Source organism: Bos taurus, chromosome 25, assembly GCF_002263795.3.
Source record: "Bos taurus isolate L1 Dominette 01449 registration number 42190680 breed Hereford chromosome 25, ARS-UCD2.0, whole genome shotgun sequence".
Classification (NCBI taxonomy): domain Eukaryota; kingdom Metazoa; phylum Chordata; class Mammalia; order Artiodactyla; family Bovidae; genus Bos; species Bos taurus.
In genome coordinates, this window is record NC_037352.1 from 26,962,392 (window position 1) to 26,977,445 (window position 15,054).

The 15,054-nt window shown below is 53.8% G+C and overlaps 2 protein-coding genes across 3 annotated transcripts; one reads left to right on the forward strand and one right to left on the reverse strand.

Annotated features, from left to right (window-relative positions):
* Positions 1 to 2,543: 2,543 nt before the first annotated feature.
* Positions 2,544 to 7,286, reverse strand: BCL7C (BAF chromatin remodeling complex subunit BCL7C). The gene is made up of 6 exons (NM_001099722.2): positions 7,079 to 7,286; positions 6,440 to 6,518; positions 5,972 to 6,080; positions 5,718 to 5,879; positions 3,495 to 3,580; positions 2,544 to 2,739 (listed from the first exon to the last, which is right to left on the reverse strand). The coding sequence occupies exons 1-6, from the start codon at positions 7,168 to 7,170 to the stop codon at positions 2,614 to 2,616; spliced, it is 654 nt and encodes a 217-aa protein (NP_001093192.1). The 5' UTR covers positions 7,171 to 7,286; the 3' UTR covers positions 2,544 to 2,613.
* Positions 7,287 to 9,739: 2,453 nt separating this feature from the next.
* Positions 9,740 to 13,942, forward strand: CTF1 (cardiotrophin 1). Of its 2 annotated transcripts, NM_001192384.1 has the most exons (3): positions 9,740 to 9,764; positions 10,942 to 11,060; positions 12,802 to 13,266. In NM_001192384.1, the coding sequence occupies exons 1-3, from the start codon at positions 9,740 to 9,742 to the stop codon at positions 13,264 to 13,266; spliced, it is 609 nt and encodes a 202-aa protein (NP_001179313.1). The 2 variants fall into 2 exon arrangements, with proteins under 2 accessions (NP_001179313.1, XP_010817719.1); XM_010819417.4 differs by lacking the exon at positions 9,740 to 9,764 and having other exon boundaries at positions 9,923 to 11,060; positions 12,802 to 13,942.
* Positions 13,943 to 15,054: the final 1,112 nt, after the last annotated feature.

Genomic DNA, 15,054 nt, shown 5'->3' on the forward strand with positions numbered 1-15,054 from the left:
CCAGGGGAGATGCCTTGAAGGCACGTGGCCCTGATCTGGAGGTGGGAGCACGACTTGAAGGTAGAGACTTGGGAACCTTAATTCAAGCAGAGTCTTCATGAAGAAAAGAGCTAGGTCAGGAAATGTTCATGAGGGATATTTTAGGGGTTAGGAAAAGGAGAGAATGACATAGAGGAAAAGAATGGTGGGGCACTGGAGGCGAGGGCCCAAGAGCCAAGGGTGAAGAATTTCCAAAAAGAGAGTGTGGACGTGGGGAGGGGGCAGGGAGGGCATGGCAAGGGGATGATCAGGGGTGTGCCTACGGAAGAGGTGGCTTTTCAAGTTACAGAGTAGTTACAGAGTAGACTACAGAAAGGGTGCAGGCAGGCTTGGGCCAAGGGACAGATGCCCAGAGCCTGAGGCCTTGGGCCAGGAGAGGGATAGGAATGGGGGAGACTCAAACTTTAGCCTTTCAAGGCTACTTGGAAATAACTTCTTTCCCAGTCTCACTGGCAAGTGAGTCTCTGCCCTCTACCCCTACTGCTGAACATCCTCATCTATAACATGGGCTAACAAAAGCCATTATTGAGCACTTACTATGGACCAAGCCGAGAACTCTCTCTCCATATATCCCTTCATTTAATCCTCACAATCATCTCACCAGGCTGATATTACTATTATCTCCACTGTACAGATAAAACAACTGAGGCACAGAGAGGTTACATCACTTGCTCAAGGTCACAGACAGAATGAATGGAAATGCTGAGATTCAAACCCAATTCTGAGCCTTAATACTGTACTAATCCACACAAAGCACTTTACAGAGCACTCTGGTTACCCCATGGGGTGATACATGAGATGACCCACACATCCCCAAAACGGTTGAGATTATTACCACATGCATGGCCCTCCAAAGATGTCCATGCCCTCTCTCTGGAACCTGTGACGATGTTACTTTACATGGCAAATAAGATTCTGCTGATGTGATTACATTAAGAATCTTGAGATGGTAAGATTATCCTAGATTATCCCGTAGGACCAGAGTCTTTAATAGAGGGAGGCAGGAGAGTCAGAGAAGAAAAGGTGACAATGGAAGCAGAGAGAGAAAGGGAGTTTGGAGGATGCTACTCTTGCTGATGGATTTGAAGATGCAGCAGGGGCCACAAGACTTGCAGTGGATTGCAGAAGCCAGAAAAGGCAAGCACACACGTTCTCCCCTATAGGCCCTGGAAGGAATGAGCCCCTGCTGACACTTTTATTTTAACCCACTGAGAGTAATTTTGGAAATCTGTCCTCCAGAATGCTAAGGTAATAAATCTGTGTTGTTTTAAGCCACTAAAATTGTGATAATTTGTTAGGCGACAACAAAAAATGAATATACCACATCACTGCACACGTGGCTCCCCTGGCCAGCCCGGCTCAAATAGTATTACTACTGCAGCTGCTATCAGGAAATACCCCTAAATTTTTAACAAAGTTCTTTAAAGTTTCAATGTGGTCTTCTCTGAACCTCAGTCTCTTCCTTTGTTAAAAACAGGACTCTGACTCTGACTCTCTGGCAGGCATAGAGTGAAGGTTTTTTATGTTCTTTGAAGGTTCCCACAAACCATTGCAGCAGATGAGGCCTAGCTATTGTCCCCATTGCTCAGATGAACAAACTACAGCTCAGAGAGGGAAAGGAGCCCAGCATAGAGCCATAGGGCTAGTGAGTAACAGAGCCTGGACTTCTGACTTCAGATATACCATGCTGAGGTGCATGGCTCAGAGCCCAGCTCACGTGCCACCTCCTCAGAGAAGCCTTCCTGGAAAGCCTCAGCTCATTCATTCATTCATCAAATAGTTACTATGATTGTTCTATGCCGAGTGTGCTGTTAGGCATGGCTGGGACCAAGTTCTGCTCTCAGCGGCCCACAGCCTAGTGGATGAGACAGATGTACAAACCCACCGTCCCCCAACACCCTGATCAATACTGAGACAAAGGGAGAGAAACACACGGGGTGGTGGTGTGGGGGCCCAAACGGTGGGAGAAACTAAGCCTGCAGTCAGGGAAGGCTTCCTGGAAGAGGTGGCCATTGAGATGAGGACAAGGAAGATTCCACTAGGAATGTGGGCAGGGGTCCACCGGAGGAATGGCTGACCAGAGGCAGGGAGGCACCAGACTGTAGCTTCCTCAGGGCAGGGAACAGGTTGGGTCATCGCAGGCCCCAAAATCCCGCGGGGCCTCCATGTTCCTGTGTGTGAATGGGACTCACACTCCTAGCAGCCCAGAGCTTTGGTAATTGCTGGGCCCGGGCAGGGCTGAGCAGGAAGAAAAGGGGTCCTGGGGATTCCCAAGAGCAGCACAGCCAAAGGCAGGGTCAAAGGTAAGGGGGACAAGACAGAGTGGAGAGAGGGTAGGGGAGGCAGGGTCCTGGCTCGAACCCCCCTTCCATGTCTGACTCAGGGTGTAGCTATAGGTAGATCCTCTTAGAGCCTCAGTGACCCCCTCTGAGAATTGGAGCATGAGACAAAACTGTCTCCAGAGACCCTCCCCAGCCCTGACGGGGAAACGACATGACACAAAATTACAAAAGGGTCTTTATTTGTAAAAAGCCAAAGGGGCCCCCGGGGCGACAGGACAGGCAGGCCGGCTTCTCAGGGGTCAGGGGCATTTGGGTAGATGCGCTTGAGTGGGGGGGCGCCCTCCGAGTCCTCGGGATCACCCTGGGCTGCCTCGGGGACAGATGGCACGGGCTCAAAGACGGGGTAAGCTTCAGGGGCCTGGAGAGGAAGGGTGGACAGGCGTGAGCTCCACCCCAACCCAAGAGTGCAGGCTCCTAGCCCTGCCTTCTCCAAAGCCTCCACTCCACTCCCTTCCCGGACTCGGGAGTCTAGCCCAGGGCCGGGGCCCCAGGATGCAAAGTGTGTGTATGCTAAGTCACTTCAGTTGTGTCCGACTCTGTGCAACCCTATGGACTATAGCCCACCAGGCTCCTCTGTCCATGGGGTTCTCCAGGCAGGAATACTGGAGTGGGTTGCCATGCCCTCCTCCAAGGGATCTTCCCGACTCAGGGATCGAACCCAGATCTCTTATGTCTCCTGCACTGGCAGGTGGGTTCCTTACCGCTAGCGCCACCTGGGAAGCAGAATAAGTAAGGCGCCGGAAACAACTACACTGTTTTGGGGGAAAGAAGTTGATAATTCTGGAAAACGTATTACACGGTAGTCCTTGCAGGAAAAGTCAGAAGTTTGTGGGAGACTTTTTAAAGCTGTTACATCCTTAGGATTAAAAAAAAAACTTGAAGGTGCACCACGATCTTTTCAGGTTTTTAATGGTCTCAAGTTAGCCCCCATCCAGCCTGGAGGATTTTGTTTCTAAAACACCCTTTTCTTTTCAGTCCCAAGAACCCAGCCTTTAGCTGTATCCAAGGCCTACATTTCCCACCTTGACCTCAAGAGTGCAGCCCTCAAGCTTTTAGCGACCCCACAGCTCCCCACTCCCTCCAAGACCTGGGAGTCCAGGTGGCCACTCTCACCTCAGCCTCCAACAATTCTGGAACAGGCTCCTCCTTGGTCAACATAGGGGGTTCATCTGTGCTGCCCGCAGGTATGCCCCCAGGGTCTGAAACATGAAATAAACAGACGTTCCCTGAGCCACTGCAGAGACCAGGTGGGAAACCCATGAGTCACATAAGCCTGTGGGCTATGGGAGCACTGAGTGGGGAGCCAGATCCCTGGCTGCAACCCAGAAAGAAAACACAGGAAGGACATGTAGGTGGGATCTTGACAGGTGAGTAGATTTGATCAGGTAGACAAATGCAGAGCTGGAGTACATTTCAGGTAGAGGCAACAGAAGCTTGGCAAGCACAGATCTGGGTGTTGGACTCCGTGCGTGTGTGCATGGGTGCTAAGTCACTTCACTCGTGTCTGACTTAGTGCGACCCTATGGGCTGTAGCCTACCAGGTTCCTCTGTCCACGGGATTCTCTAGGCAAGAATACTGGAGTGGGCTGCCATGCCCCCATCCAGGGGATCTTCCTGACTCAGGGATCAAACCCATGTCTCTTTATGTCTCCTGCATTGGCAGGTGGGTTCTTTACCACTGAGCCATCTGGGAAGCCTGGGGTTGGACTACTTGGGTTAAAATTCTGACCTTGGGCAAGTAACTTTATTTCTCTAAGCCTGTTTTCCTGTCTGTAAAATGGGGATGATTATAGTAATGACTGGGCTCCCTGATGGCTTAGCGGGTAAAGAATCTGCTTGTAAAGCAGGAGGCACAGGAGATGCCGGTTCAATTCCTGGGTGGGGAAGATCCCCTGGAGGAGGACATGGCCACCCATTCCAGTATTCTTGCCTGGAGAATCCCCATGGACAGAGGAGTCTGGTGGGCTAAAGTCTAAAGGGTCGCAAAGAGTTAGATACGACTGAGTGACTACACCACATGCATAGTAATTACCACACAAGACTGTTGTAAGGATTAAATGAGACAGGAAAAGCCATTAGCACAGGGCCTGGCACAGAGTAAGTGCTCGATAATTGTGAATTATTGTTTTTATATTAGTACAGGTACAAAAGTGTGTGGTATTATCTAAACATGGAACATAGGCCCAAATCAGGGTGTTCTTGGATGGGAACAATGAGGTCAGCAGGGGACAGTTCATGAAGGGCCCAGAGTGCCAGGTTGAGGAGTCAAAGGTCATAGGGAGTCACTGAAGGCTTTGCAGCAGGAAAAGAACCTTGTCAAACTTGTGCTCACTGGGGGTACGACTGGAGGAGGGGAGATCCTGGAGGCTGGAGCCAGGTGTGGGTGGGAGAGACGACAGAGCTGGGGAGGCAGGGGAAGGCAAACACACGGGGGAAGTGAATCTGACCAGACAGGGTACTGACTCTAGGGGAGGACACATGAGGAGGACTCATGCCCAAGATCCTAGCTCATTGGCTATGTGTGCTTAGGTAACTTACTTAAACTCTCTGAGTTTTGGTTTCTCATCTATAAATAGAGACCATAACCCTCATAGGGTTGTAGTGAAGATTAAATGAGATAAAACATGGAAAGTGCTTAGCTCAGTAAATATTAGCAGTTATATTACCACTTATTATTAATCACTCTTATGATTATCACAATTATTTTATCGTGCATGCATGTTCAGTCGTGTCCAACTCTTGGGGATCCCATGGACTGTAGCCCACCGGTTTGTCCAGGAGATTATCCTGGCAAGGATACTGGAGTGGGTTGTCATTTCCTTCTCCAGGGGATCTTCCCAACCCAGGAATTGAACCAGGGTCTCCTGCATTGGAGGCGGAGTCTTCACCAGCTGAGCTACCAGGGCTGCTGTTGTTCAGTCACCCAGTCATGTCTGACTCTTTGAGACCCGATGGACTGAGCCACCAGGGAAGGCCCAGCAAATACTTATTGAGCACCTACTATGTGTTCCATGGTGTTCTGAGGATAACACCAGTGAACAAGGTCAACGTGGGCCCAACAGTCAGGAAGCTGACATGAGGTGGGAAAGAAAGCTATTTAACTAGTACAAAGCTAAATCTACATGAAAATCTCAGACAGTGATAAGTTATCCACAGAAGCTAAGAAGCCAGAGAAGGAGAGACTGTCCCTAGAGGAAGGGCGGTGACTTTCCACAGAACTCAGGGAAGCATCTTAGGAGGAAGGGCTGGCAGAGGGGCAAGCTGGTGGCTCCCACTTTGGAGGGGGGAGGAGAGAGGGCTCAGAAGAGAGGGCTCCTGCGAGGCACCTGGTCCTACCTCTCTCCTGGCCCAGCTGTGGGGGCTGAGCATCCTCTGGGACCCCTTCCGGTGGTCCAGCAGGTGACACAGGGCGGCTGGGCTGGGGGGTGCCCCCAGGGCTGGGCTCCGTGCCCTTCTGCAGAGAGCCTTCTGAATGGAAACTCTGGTTACTGTTCTCATCTGTGGGGGAAAAAAGCCGAAAGGGTTGGGCTTGAGGCCCCAGTCCCCTCCCTTAATGCCCACAGCCCCCACATCCCAGCATCCCTACCTACCATTGAGATCCAGCAGGATGAGAGGACCGCCCCCTCGGGGACTGGCGCCCCGGCCCCTCCGCTCCCGGCCTCGGGATCTCTCTGCCCCTCCACCTGCCCTCCGGCGCTCCTGGGGGTTAGAGGGCTAAGGGTCAGAGGCAGCTTTCTGGTTAGCACTTGCCAAGCCCCCACTGTGCAAATAAAGAAACTGAGGCAGAGAGAAGCGGAAGGCCCTGCATGAGGTGACAGGTTGTGCACGCTGGGTTAGTTCTTGAACCGGGGAGGTGGGGGCAGCGGGGGACCGAGGTCTGGTCGGGGGGGAGGGGAAGAGGAGGAGTTGCTATTAATTGTTAACATCTGTCTGTGCTCCTGCATTTGAGCTGTGAGTGGAGACTGGAGGTGGAGGCCAGGGTTGGGAGGGGCTTGCCCGAGGTTACACAGAAGAAGGGCCTGGGACGGGGGTGGGGGGAGGGGGGGGGACTTGCTCACCTCCTCCTGGGGGTCCACCACTGGCACCCACTTGAAGATACGAAGGGAAGTGTCGCCCACAGTCACCCAGCGCTTCTCCCTGTGGGACAGTGTGGGGATTGGGTCAGAGAGGCCTGAGGGGAGGGCCACCCCGGGAGCGGGACACATCTGGGGATACCCCGAGATATGGGGGTGATGCCCTGATGGAAGGGGCACTTTTGCTAAGAGGACATAGTTGGAGAAACCCTGCAAACCCGAGGGCACAGATTGGCGGGGGGCGAGGGGGGGTTGCTTCTAGAGAGAGTGTGACTTGGGGTCGCGGCTCTGCAGACCCCTGGGGTATACACATGGAGAGCTCGGACTCTGAGGCCGGCTGGGGACCTTAGCAATGAAGATCCCCGGGCACACTCGCGGGAGGAGTGTCAAAGCTTCAGGGGGCGGGGCATAAACGGGGGCTCCAGCTTCGGGAGGGCAGGACTGGGGAACACGCTTTGTAGACCCCAGGGTGTAGCCAGAAGGAAGATAGAGCCCCGCAGCTCCGGCGCGCAGCTGGGAGGCACACCTAACAGCTGGGGGCCACAGCTGGCGAAGCGGGGGTAGACTTATATGGGGGAGGAGTGGCCCCCCGGGTCCCGTCCCTGGCCCCGGGGCAGCGCTCACCATCTCCGGACCTTCTCGATGGTCGCCATCACCTTCTTGATGTCATCCTTGGCCCGGCTCCGGGTCTCGGCCCGCACGGTCCGGCCGGCCATGCTGGCGGGGCTGGGGCCCAGGCCGAGCCCGCGGCTGGGCCGCCTCCCGTCCGGCGGGCTCAGGCTCGGCGCCAGGCCGGGGCGCCGCTCTCTCAGCCCGTCGTCCCTCCGGGAGTTGGTCGCGCCCTCCCTCGCTCCCCCAACGCCTCCGCGAGTCCCCGCCCCGCTTCCTGCCGCCGCGCCCCGCCCCGGCCCGTCCCCGGAGCGGCCGGGCGGCGCGGGCGGCCAGAGCCCAGGCCTGGAAGTCGGCCGGCCCCGCCCCAACCGGGCCCGCCCCCTCGGGGCACCCGGACGCGCAGCGCCCCCTGCCTGCCGCCGAGAGGCAGCTTGGGGGCAGCTGGGCGACTGGACGCGCGCGGCGGGGCTGCGGCCGTGCGTTCAAGCCACGTGGGCGCCAGGGGGCGCGAGAGGGTCAATGTCCCGTGAGAGACCGCTGCGCGTGGGGACGTCCCTGGGACGCTGTGTGTGTGTGTCTCCCTCGCCAGACTATCAGGTTCTAAACTGTTCTACTACCCCTTCATCCATTCATTCAACAGTCTGAATGCCAATTACGTGCCTGACACTGCATATAACTGATTCTTCACCACCAGAACGGCTAAAATGAAAACGATGAAACCTACCGAGTGGAGGCGAGGAAGTAGGGCAACTAGATCCCTCTTGTTTCTGGGGGAGTGTAAATTGGTAGAGATACTACTTCGAAAAGCTGGCGGTTTTTCAGCGAAACTATGATCCAACAGTTCCACTCCCAGGTCGTTAACAGCCAACAGAAATGCGTGGGTATGAGTACCAAGGGGCCTGTCCTGGAATGTTCATATCTCCGTAATAGCCTCAGACTGGAAACAACCCATCGACAGGGGAGTGGAAAATGAATTGGAGCCTGTTTACACCATGGAGGACCAAGCAAGAAGGCTGAGGTCCTGCTACCCCCAACAACGGAGACAAGTCTCATGAAAGGAGTAGGATACAGAAGTACACCATTGTATGATTTCATTTACATGAAGTTCAGAACCGACAACATCAATAAATGGTGTGAGAAATCAGGCAGGCGGTCACCCATGGGACTGGGAGGGGCTAAGAGGAGGGTTCTGGGAACGGGTCATGCTCTGTTTCTTAATCTGGTGCTGATTCCCAGGGCATGATTACTCTTGGAAAATTCGTTGAGCTGTACGCTTATGATGGTGTGCACTTTTCCCTACTTGAATGGAAAGTTTCTTAAAACGGAGTATGTCTTGGTTGATTTTGTTTGAAGCTGTGTTTATTAGCAGACATGCTAAATTTGTGTGGCTATGTGTGTGTATTTCAAGGGTGTGGCTACTGTGTCTGTGTGTTTTCCAGTGACTACGTTCAAAGGGATTAAGGTATATGAAGGTGGTTATGTCAACATTTCTGGAGCCAAACTGCTGCGGTAAAATTCTACCTCTGCTTGTCCAGTGACCTTGGACAAGTCACATCTCTATTTCCTCAACTACAACATGGGAATGAGTTAATATGTGTATAACTCTTAGAACAATGGCTTGCACACAGTAAATACCCAATAACAGTCTCTGTTAATAAGTATGATGGCCGCACCTGCTGTGCCCTCTGCCAGTTCATCCCTTTCTTCCTTTATTCTGGCAATTGTCTCATGGCAATATACTCCCACACTCACAGGTCTCCTTCCCAATTTCTTCATTCACAAACCCTACATGCTGTTGTCTATGGTCACCCTATCAGACTGTGAGCTCCTAAGGGGCCCAGAGACCAAGAATGGATCATCATTTCTGGATGCCAGAGCCCAGGACGGAATGGGTTCTTGGGAACCATGTGTGGGGATAAGTAAATGCATAAAGACCCTACAGCATTTTTCTGCATCAGGTTAGTGGGTTGACCTTTGGATATGACTCCCTGTACCTGTCTTTTTAAGTTTGTTTCTGTTTGAGAACCCTTCAGCAGATGCGGGTGTGTCAGAAGTTCTCTTACTGGGTCTGGTCAGGTGCAATGAGTGGTCCCCTAGTAGGTGTGACTGTGAAAGCAAGGGCAGAAGGCATCTGAAGCAGGCCAGGAGTGCATGTACTGGCAGGTGTGGTCTAAGCCTGAGGGCCCCCACCTTGGCCTCTCAAGCACCCGGCTCTCTCCTCCCCCAGACAAGAGGAAGGGCCAGCACATTCCTGTCCTGCCCAGCTGCGCCCTCTCCTACCCTCTCCCTCCCCTCCCCCATCCAACAAGCTTTCTCCGAAAAGCAGCCGGGGCCGCAGATCGGAGCCTGAGACTTCTCCTCCCATCGGACCTCAGGGCTGCCTCCAAGGCCCGGACACCCCAAGCCTGAGGTCCCTATCCACCCTTCAGACAACCTGCTGCCCTCCTCAGGTCCCCTTCGCGACTAGGCCGAGTGAGCAGAGAGGTGAGCTAAGGGCCAAGGAATCCGGCCTGGGAAAGCGGGGGTGGGGTGGGGGGGGGGTGTGTGGGGGGGGTAGATTGTTGGGGTCTGAGCCCTGATTGGCTACGCCTGGGCCACGCCCCTACCCTTTTCCCCCTTCTTCCCCCCTCGTAAGGGGGGCGTGGAGGGAACCAGGATCAGCCAGGGGCCAGCATGAGCCGGAGGGAGGGCAGTCTGGGTAAGGGGCTGAAGGGTCGGATGCCGAGCGCCCGCGGGGAGCAGGGGTCAGAAGGGCTGGAAGCTGGGGTCCGGGTCACCGCCACCCCTAAGTCGGGGAAGGGAGCGGCCTGAGCGGGGGAGAACAGGGCAGCGGTGTCAGGTAACGAGCGGGTGAGTTGTGGGTGAGCTGTGGGAAGGGACAAGGGCCAGAGTTTAGAGGAGGCTTGGGGCTGTGCCTTCAGAGACTTGAGCTCAGGAGATAGATCACGGGTTCGAGTACACCCTGGGGGAGGACTGGGGTCGTGGCTGGACCAGGACGCCGGGATCCTGAGTATCGGAAAAGAATCAGAACTGGGAGCCAGAGAGAGGGGTAAAGTTAGGGGAGGAAGTCTTTAGGCCACAGGGGTCGGTGAGTGACAACAAGAGACGAAAGTTGAGGCTGTTAAGGATAGGGACCCGCGGGGCAAACTCTGGCGGGGGGGCGGGGCGGAAGTTGCCGGGCCAGGACTACATTCCCCAGTATGCCCTGGGCATGCGCGCTAGGCATCTTGGGAAATGTAGTCTTTCTCCAGGAGCGCCAACCTCTAACTTGTGAAGGTTAAGGCGCGTTACTGATTCACTGATGGGGCATAGTGCCCTGCCCACGGTCTTGCATTGTAGGGCCGTCTGGGAAGGAATTGGACGTCAGTCTCCTAATCTGTAAAATGAGCTTAAAGGCTCGTTTCAAGTTGAAGTTCTGTGCTTTGATGATGCTGAATTCCACCAACAATCACTGAGGTACAGAGACATGTGAGCCCTGTCCTCCAAGGGCTCCCAGGCTGAGGCAGATTCTCCTAGATAAAGGAGCCAGTAAAAGAACCACCTTGGAAGTATGAACTAATGGCCCTTAGTAGAAAGAAGAAGTTAATTTAAAGCAATGTATATGGAAGCTACACTGATGAAGTTGTATGTGAATTTGGCTTTAATAGGATTTCAACAATGGTTTGGGGACAGGGAATGCATTTCAGGTGGAACAACCGTTTGGCAAATGTCTGGTGCCCTATTCTCCCTCAGTTGGAATGGGACAGAGCCTGCCTGGCTTAAAAATTGGAGAATTCAGAGTGGAGCCTCTGGGTTCAGGAAGAGCGAGCCTGGAAGAAGTGGTCAAGAAGCAAGGGGTTGGGGTGCTCTCATTCCTCCCCTGCTTTTCCCACCAGAGGACCCCCAGGCTGACTCCTCAGCCTCACCCCTTCCCCACTTGGAGGCCAAGATCCAACAGACACACAGCCTTGCCCGCCTCCTCACCAAATATGCTGAGCAGCTTCTCCAGGAATATGTGAGTGGGATTGGGGGGTGCGGGTATCAGGGGCCTGGGAAATGGGGAAGTATAGATTAAGGGGTCCTTGACCATTCATTTTCTCAACCTCTCTTCACAACTGCAGAAATTGGGGCTCCCAAGAGGGGTCAGTAACTGGCCATTGGTCATCATCCAGCAAATTGGAGGAGGACTTTCTCTGTGCCTCAAATGCCCCTCCATAGAGGGTCCCTCCTTGGTGCTTTAAGACAGAGGCAACCTGAGACAGTGAAGGGAAGTTTGGCTTGGGAGTCAGAAACCTAGGTTCTAGGCTCTGTGTAATCTTGTGATATCACCTCTGTAAGCCTGGATCTCCCCAGGTGTCAAAGGAGGCAGTTGAATAAGAGGAACTATGAACTCTTCTATCTGTGTTATATAGACGGCCCATTTCAATCTAGAGCAGGGGAATGCCATCCCAAGAGGGCACTTTTACAGAGGAGGGGGGTTTGTCAACATCTTTGGTTGACATTACTCTGGTGTAGTGGAGGGACGGAGAAGGCAATGGCACCCCACTCCGGTACTCTTGCCTGGAAAATCCCATGGATGGAGGAGCCTGGTAGGCTGCAGTCCATGGGGTCTCGAAGAGTCAGACACGACTGAGCGACTTCACTTTCACTTTTCACTTTCCTGCATTGGAGAAGGAAATGGCAACCCACTCCAGTGTTCTTGCCTGGAGAATCCCAGGGATGGGGGAGCCTGGTGGCTGCTGTCTATGGGGTCACACAGAGTCGGACACAACTGAAGTGACTTAGCAGCAGCAGCAGTGGAGGGAGCCTGTAGTTTTGAATCAGATAGACTACAAACCTTCCAACTGGTGACCTTGGGCAGTGATGATAACATTAGAAATAATAACTTAATAATTATGACAGCAATAGTAGGGTAATAAAACTAGGTTTGTAGTCCTACCAACCTTGGTTCAGCTTCCAGCTTCTGCCCCTTCCTAGATCTATGACCTGGGACAGGTCAGCCTGAGTATCCTCATTTATGAAATCATCACCATTGTCAATACATCCATTATTGGGAAGATTAGGAATAGTGTGTTTAAAGCAGGAGACACAGTGCCTGAACCAGAAGCAACATGTTAGCAAAGGATAAATGGTATTGTTATAGCATCTTTACAAATTACAGATCACCTTTATCTTTTCATTTGTTCATTCTCATGATAGTTACTCATGGAGTCCCTGGCTGTGTGTTAAGCAGGTGGAGAGGTGGGGGAACATGGGGAAGGGAGTCGAACGGCCTCGGCCCCTGCACTATCTTCTGTGATTCTCAAGAGGTCCCTGGTAGGAAGGAAGGACAGAGAACTGTCCCTCGTCTTATAGAAGAGACCACTGAGGCTCAGAGAAGGAAAGGGTTTTGCACCCGACTGCACAGCTAGTGAGTGGTGGTGAACAGGATTTGAACCTGGGTCTGTAAGATAGCATTAATAAAAGAGGTAGCATTTTTTTGTGCCCTTCCAATGGGTCAGGACCTGCCTTAAGCCTCTTAGCACGCATATAACTACCTTAAGAAGTGGATACGTTTAAATATCTATGGAGTAGATGAGAAAACAGAGGCCCCTGTGTAAAGTCCACGGTGGTTTTTGTTGTTTTGTATTCTCTCAAACACAGCCGTCCTGTTGGCAGTGTGTCACTTGTGAGACTGGGGACACTGAGGCCCCAGGAGAGCGGTGGAGGGCTGAGTTCCCAGCCGAGGGGCCGCCCTGACTGCCTCGTCTCCGCAGGTGCAGCACCAGGGAGACCCCTTCGGGCTGCCCGGCTTCTCGCCCCCGCGGCTGCCGGTGGCCGATCTGAGCGACCCGGCCCCGGGCCACGCTGGCCTGCCAGTGCCCGAGCGCCTGCGGCTGGACGCCGCGGCGCTGGCCGCGCTTCCGCCGCTGCTGGACGTCGTGCGCCGCCTCCAGGGCGAGCTGAACCCGCGCGCGCTGCGCCTGCTGCGGCGTTTGGAGGACGCGGCGCGCCAGGTCCGGGCTCTGGGCGCCGCGGTGGAGGCCGTGCTGGCCGCGCTGGGGGCCGAGAGCCGCGGGCCCCGGCCCGAACCCGCGGCCGCCGCAGTCGCCGCCTCCACTGCCTCAGCGGGCGTCTTCCCGGCCAAGGTGCTGGGGTTCCGTGTGTGCGGCCTCTACCTCGAGTGGGTGAGCCGCACTGAGGCCGACCTGGGCCAGCTGGCGCCCGGGGGCCCGGCCTGAGCGCCCGGCGCGCGGCCCAGCTCACGGTGCCCTCCCTGGCCATCTCCATCTCTCCCCATCTCTGTCAGCGTCTCTCTGTCCTCAGACCGTTTCCGTCTCTCTGTTTCCTTTGGACGCTTCTCCGTCTCGTTTTCTCTCTGGGTCCTTCTTGTCTCCCTCCAGGACTTACCTTATCTGTCATGTCCTTGCTTCCCCTGAGTTTCTCCACCGCTTGCATCTGCTTCTCTGAGCATCTCTTTGTCTTCCCGTCGTCTCCTGTTTCCTCTTGGCCCGCTGTAGCCTGTGCATATCTCCACCTCATCTCAAGGAAGGGCCACCTGTCACTCTGTTTGCCTCTGTCCTTCTCTCTGTCGTGTCCTGGCCAGGAACATGCCTGTTGGCCTTGTGGTGGAAGGGCTACTCCAGACAAATTTCAGCCACCTTCCCCCAGGGTCACTCCACCTGCTGCTCTCCCCGTCCCCCATCCCACCCCTTGTGGCCCTGCCTCCTCTCCCTTTGATGCCCTCCACCCTTTCCCCTCCCTCGGCCCTAATCCACACCTTCCCTTCTCCTCAAGTCAGGTTTATGGAGACAAAAAAAAAAAAAAACACCTCACCCCTTTGAAGAGTTTTATTTACGAGAATAAATTAATTTTTTGTAAATAAAATGTTTAAAAATAAAAAGAACATTGAATTTACTAGTATATACAGTCATTGAAAATGGGGAGACACATTTAAGGAGAATAAGATCCTTGGGGTATGGCCTGGTCCCCCCAGCCATCAGCAAAAGCCACACTATAAATAGGAGCTTCAGGAGAGCCCCAGGCCAGGGATGCCATCTGTCATCTCGAAGTGGATGTGTCCTGAGCAAGAAACAGATGTGACTCGGGTCCTTAGCTTTTCAAGAGTCACACATCCATTGAATAGGAAGGGAAGCACCTTAAGATGGGAAGTTGGAGCAGTGGACACAGTCAGAGAGGTAGTCTAGAAGAGGCAATGAACTCCAGAAAAAAGGGAGGACCCGTTGCTCAGAAAGTCCGTATCTTCCTACAGGAAGTGAGGTAGATAGAGACAAGAAGGCAGTCCCTGGACCTCCCCTAAATGACAGGAAGGGGACCAACTGTACTCCCCCTGTAGAGTGGGAAATGAAAGTGAAAAGCGTTCGTCACTCAGTCACGTCCGACTGTTTGTGACCCCATGGACTGTAAGTGAAGCCTCTTCAAAGAGGTATTTCTTTCCACCCAGAAAATGAGCCACCAGTACCACTGGAATGGGAATTCATGAGATGCTGTCCATGGAGTCCCACCCAGATCTGGAAGGGAGGCCACAGGACCTGGGCAGGGAGGCCCAGGCATAAGGACTAGAGGCCTGGTCCCCAGGAAATATTCCCAGATACATGGTACACAAGCCCTGCTAGACAACATGTGTCTCCTTTCTAGCCAAGAAGCAAGGCAGAAAAAAATCCCTGGTGAGAAAAAAAACAAAAACAAAAAACAGGAAAGAATCAGCTGTGAAAGGGAAAGGGTTGCAGCCCTAACAGGAAGTCCCACCTCCTCTACTGAGAGTATTTGGCCTTGAGCTCACCCAAGAAAGTCACAGCTCGGTCTGTCCAAAAGCTGTAGTCCCGGATTATTACATACCCTCGACACTTCTTCTGGAAGGCTGTGTCCCCTAAGGGGACAGGACCGAGGAGGGTGTTTGGTTGGGGAGTGGGCAGGCCCAGGGCAGTCATGATGCCAGCCAAGTTGCCCGCTAGGCCTTTGGCCTTGAGTCTTGCTTCCCAAAGCTGGTTCTCCACCATGGAATTGTC

Coding starts and splice junctions, on each gene's coding strand:
- CTF1 (XM_010819417.4), top strand. CDS start 10,662: ATGTATATGGAAGCTACACTGATGAAGTTGTATGTGAATTTGGCTTTA. Junction 11,061..12,801: donor AGCAGCTTCTCCAGGAATAT/GTGAGTGGGATT, acceptor TCGTCTCCGCAG/GTGCAGCACCAGGGAGACCC.
- BCL7C (NM_001099722.2), bottom strand. CDS start 7,170: ATGGCCGGCCGGACCGTGCGGGCCGAGACCCGGAGCCGGGCCAAGGAT. Junction 6,081..6,439: donor TGGTGGACCCCCAGGAGGAG/GTGAGCAAGTCC, acceptor TCTAACCCCCAG/GAGCGCCGGAGGGCAGGTGG. Junction 5,880..5,971: donor CATCCTGCTGGATCTCAATG/GTAGGTAGGGAT, acceptor TTTCCCCCACAG/ATGAGAACAGTAACCAGAGT.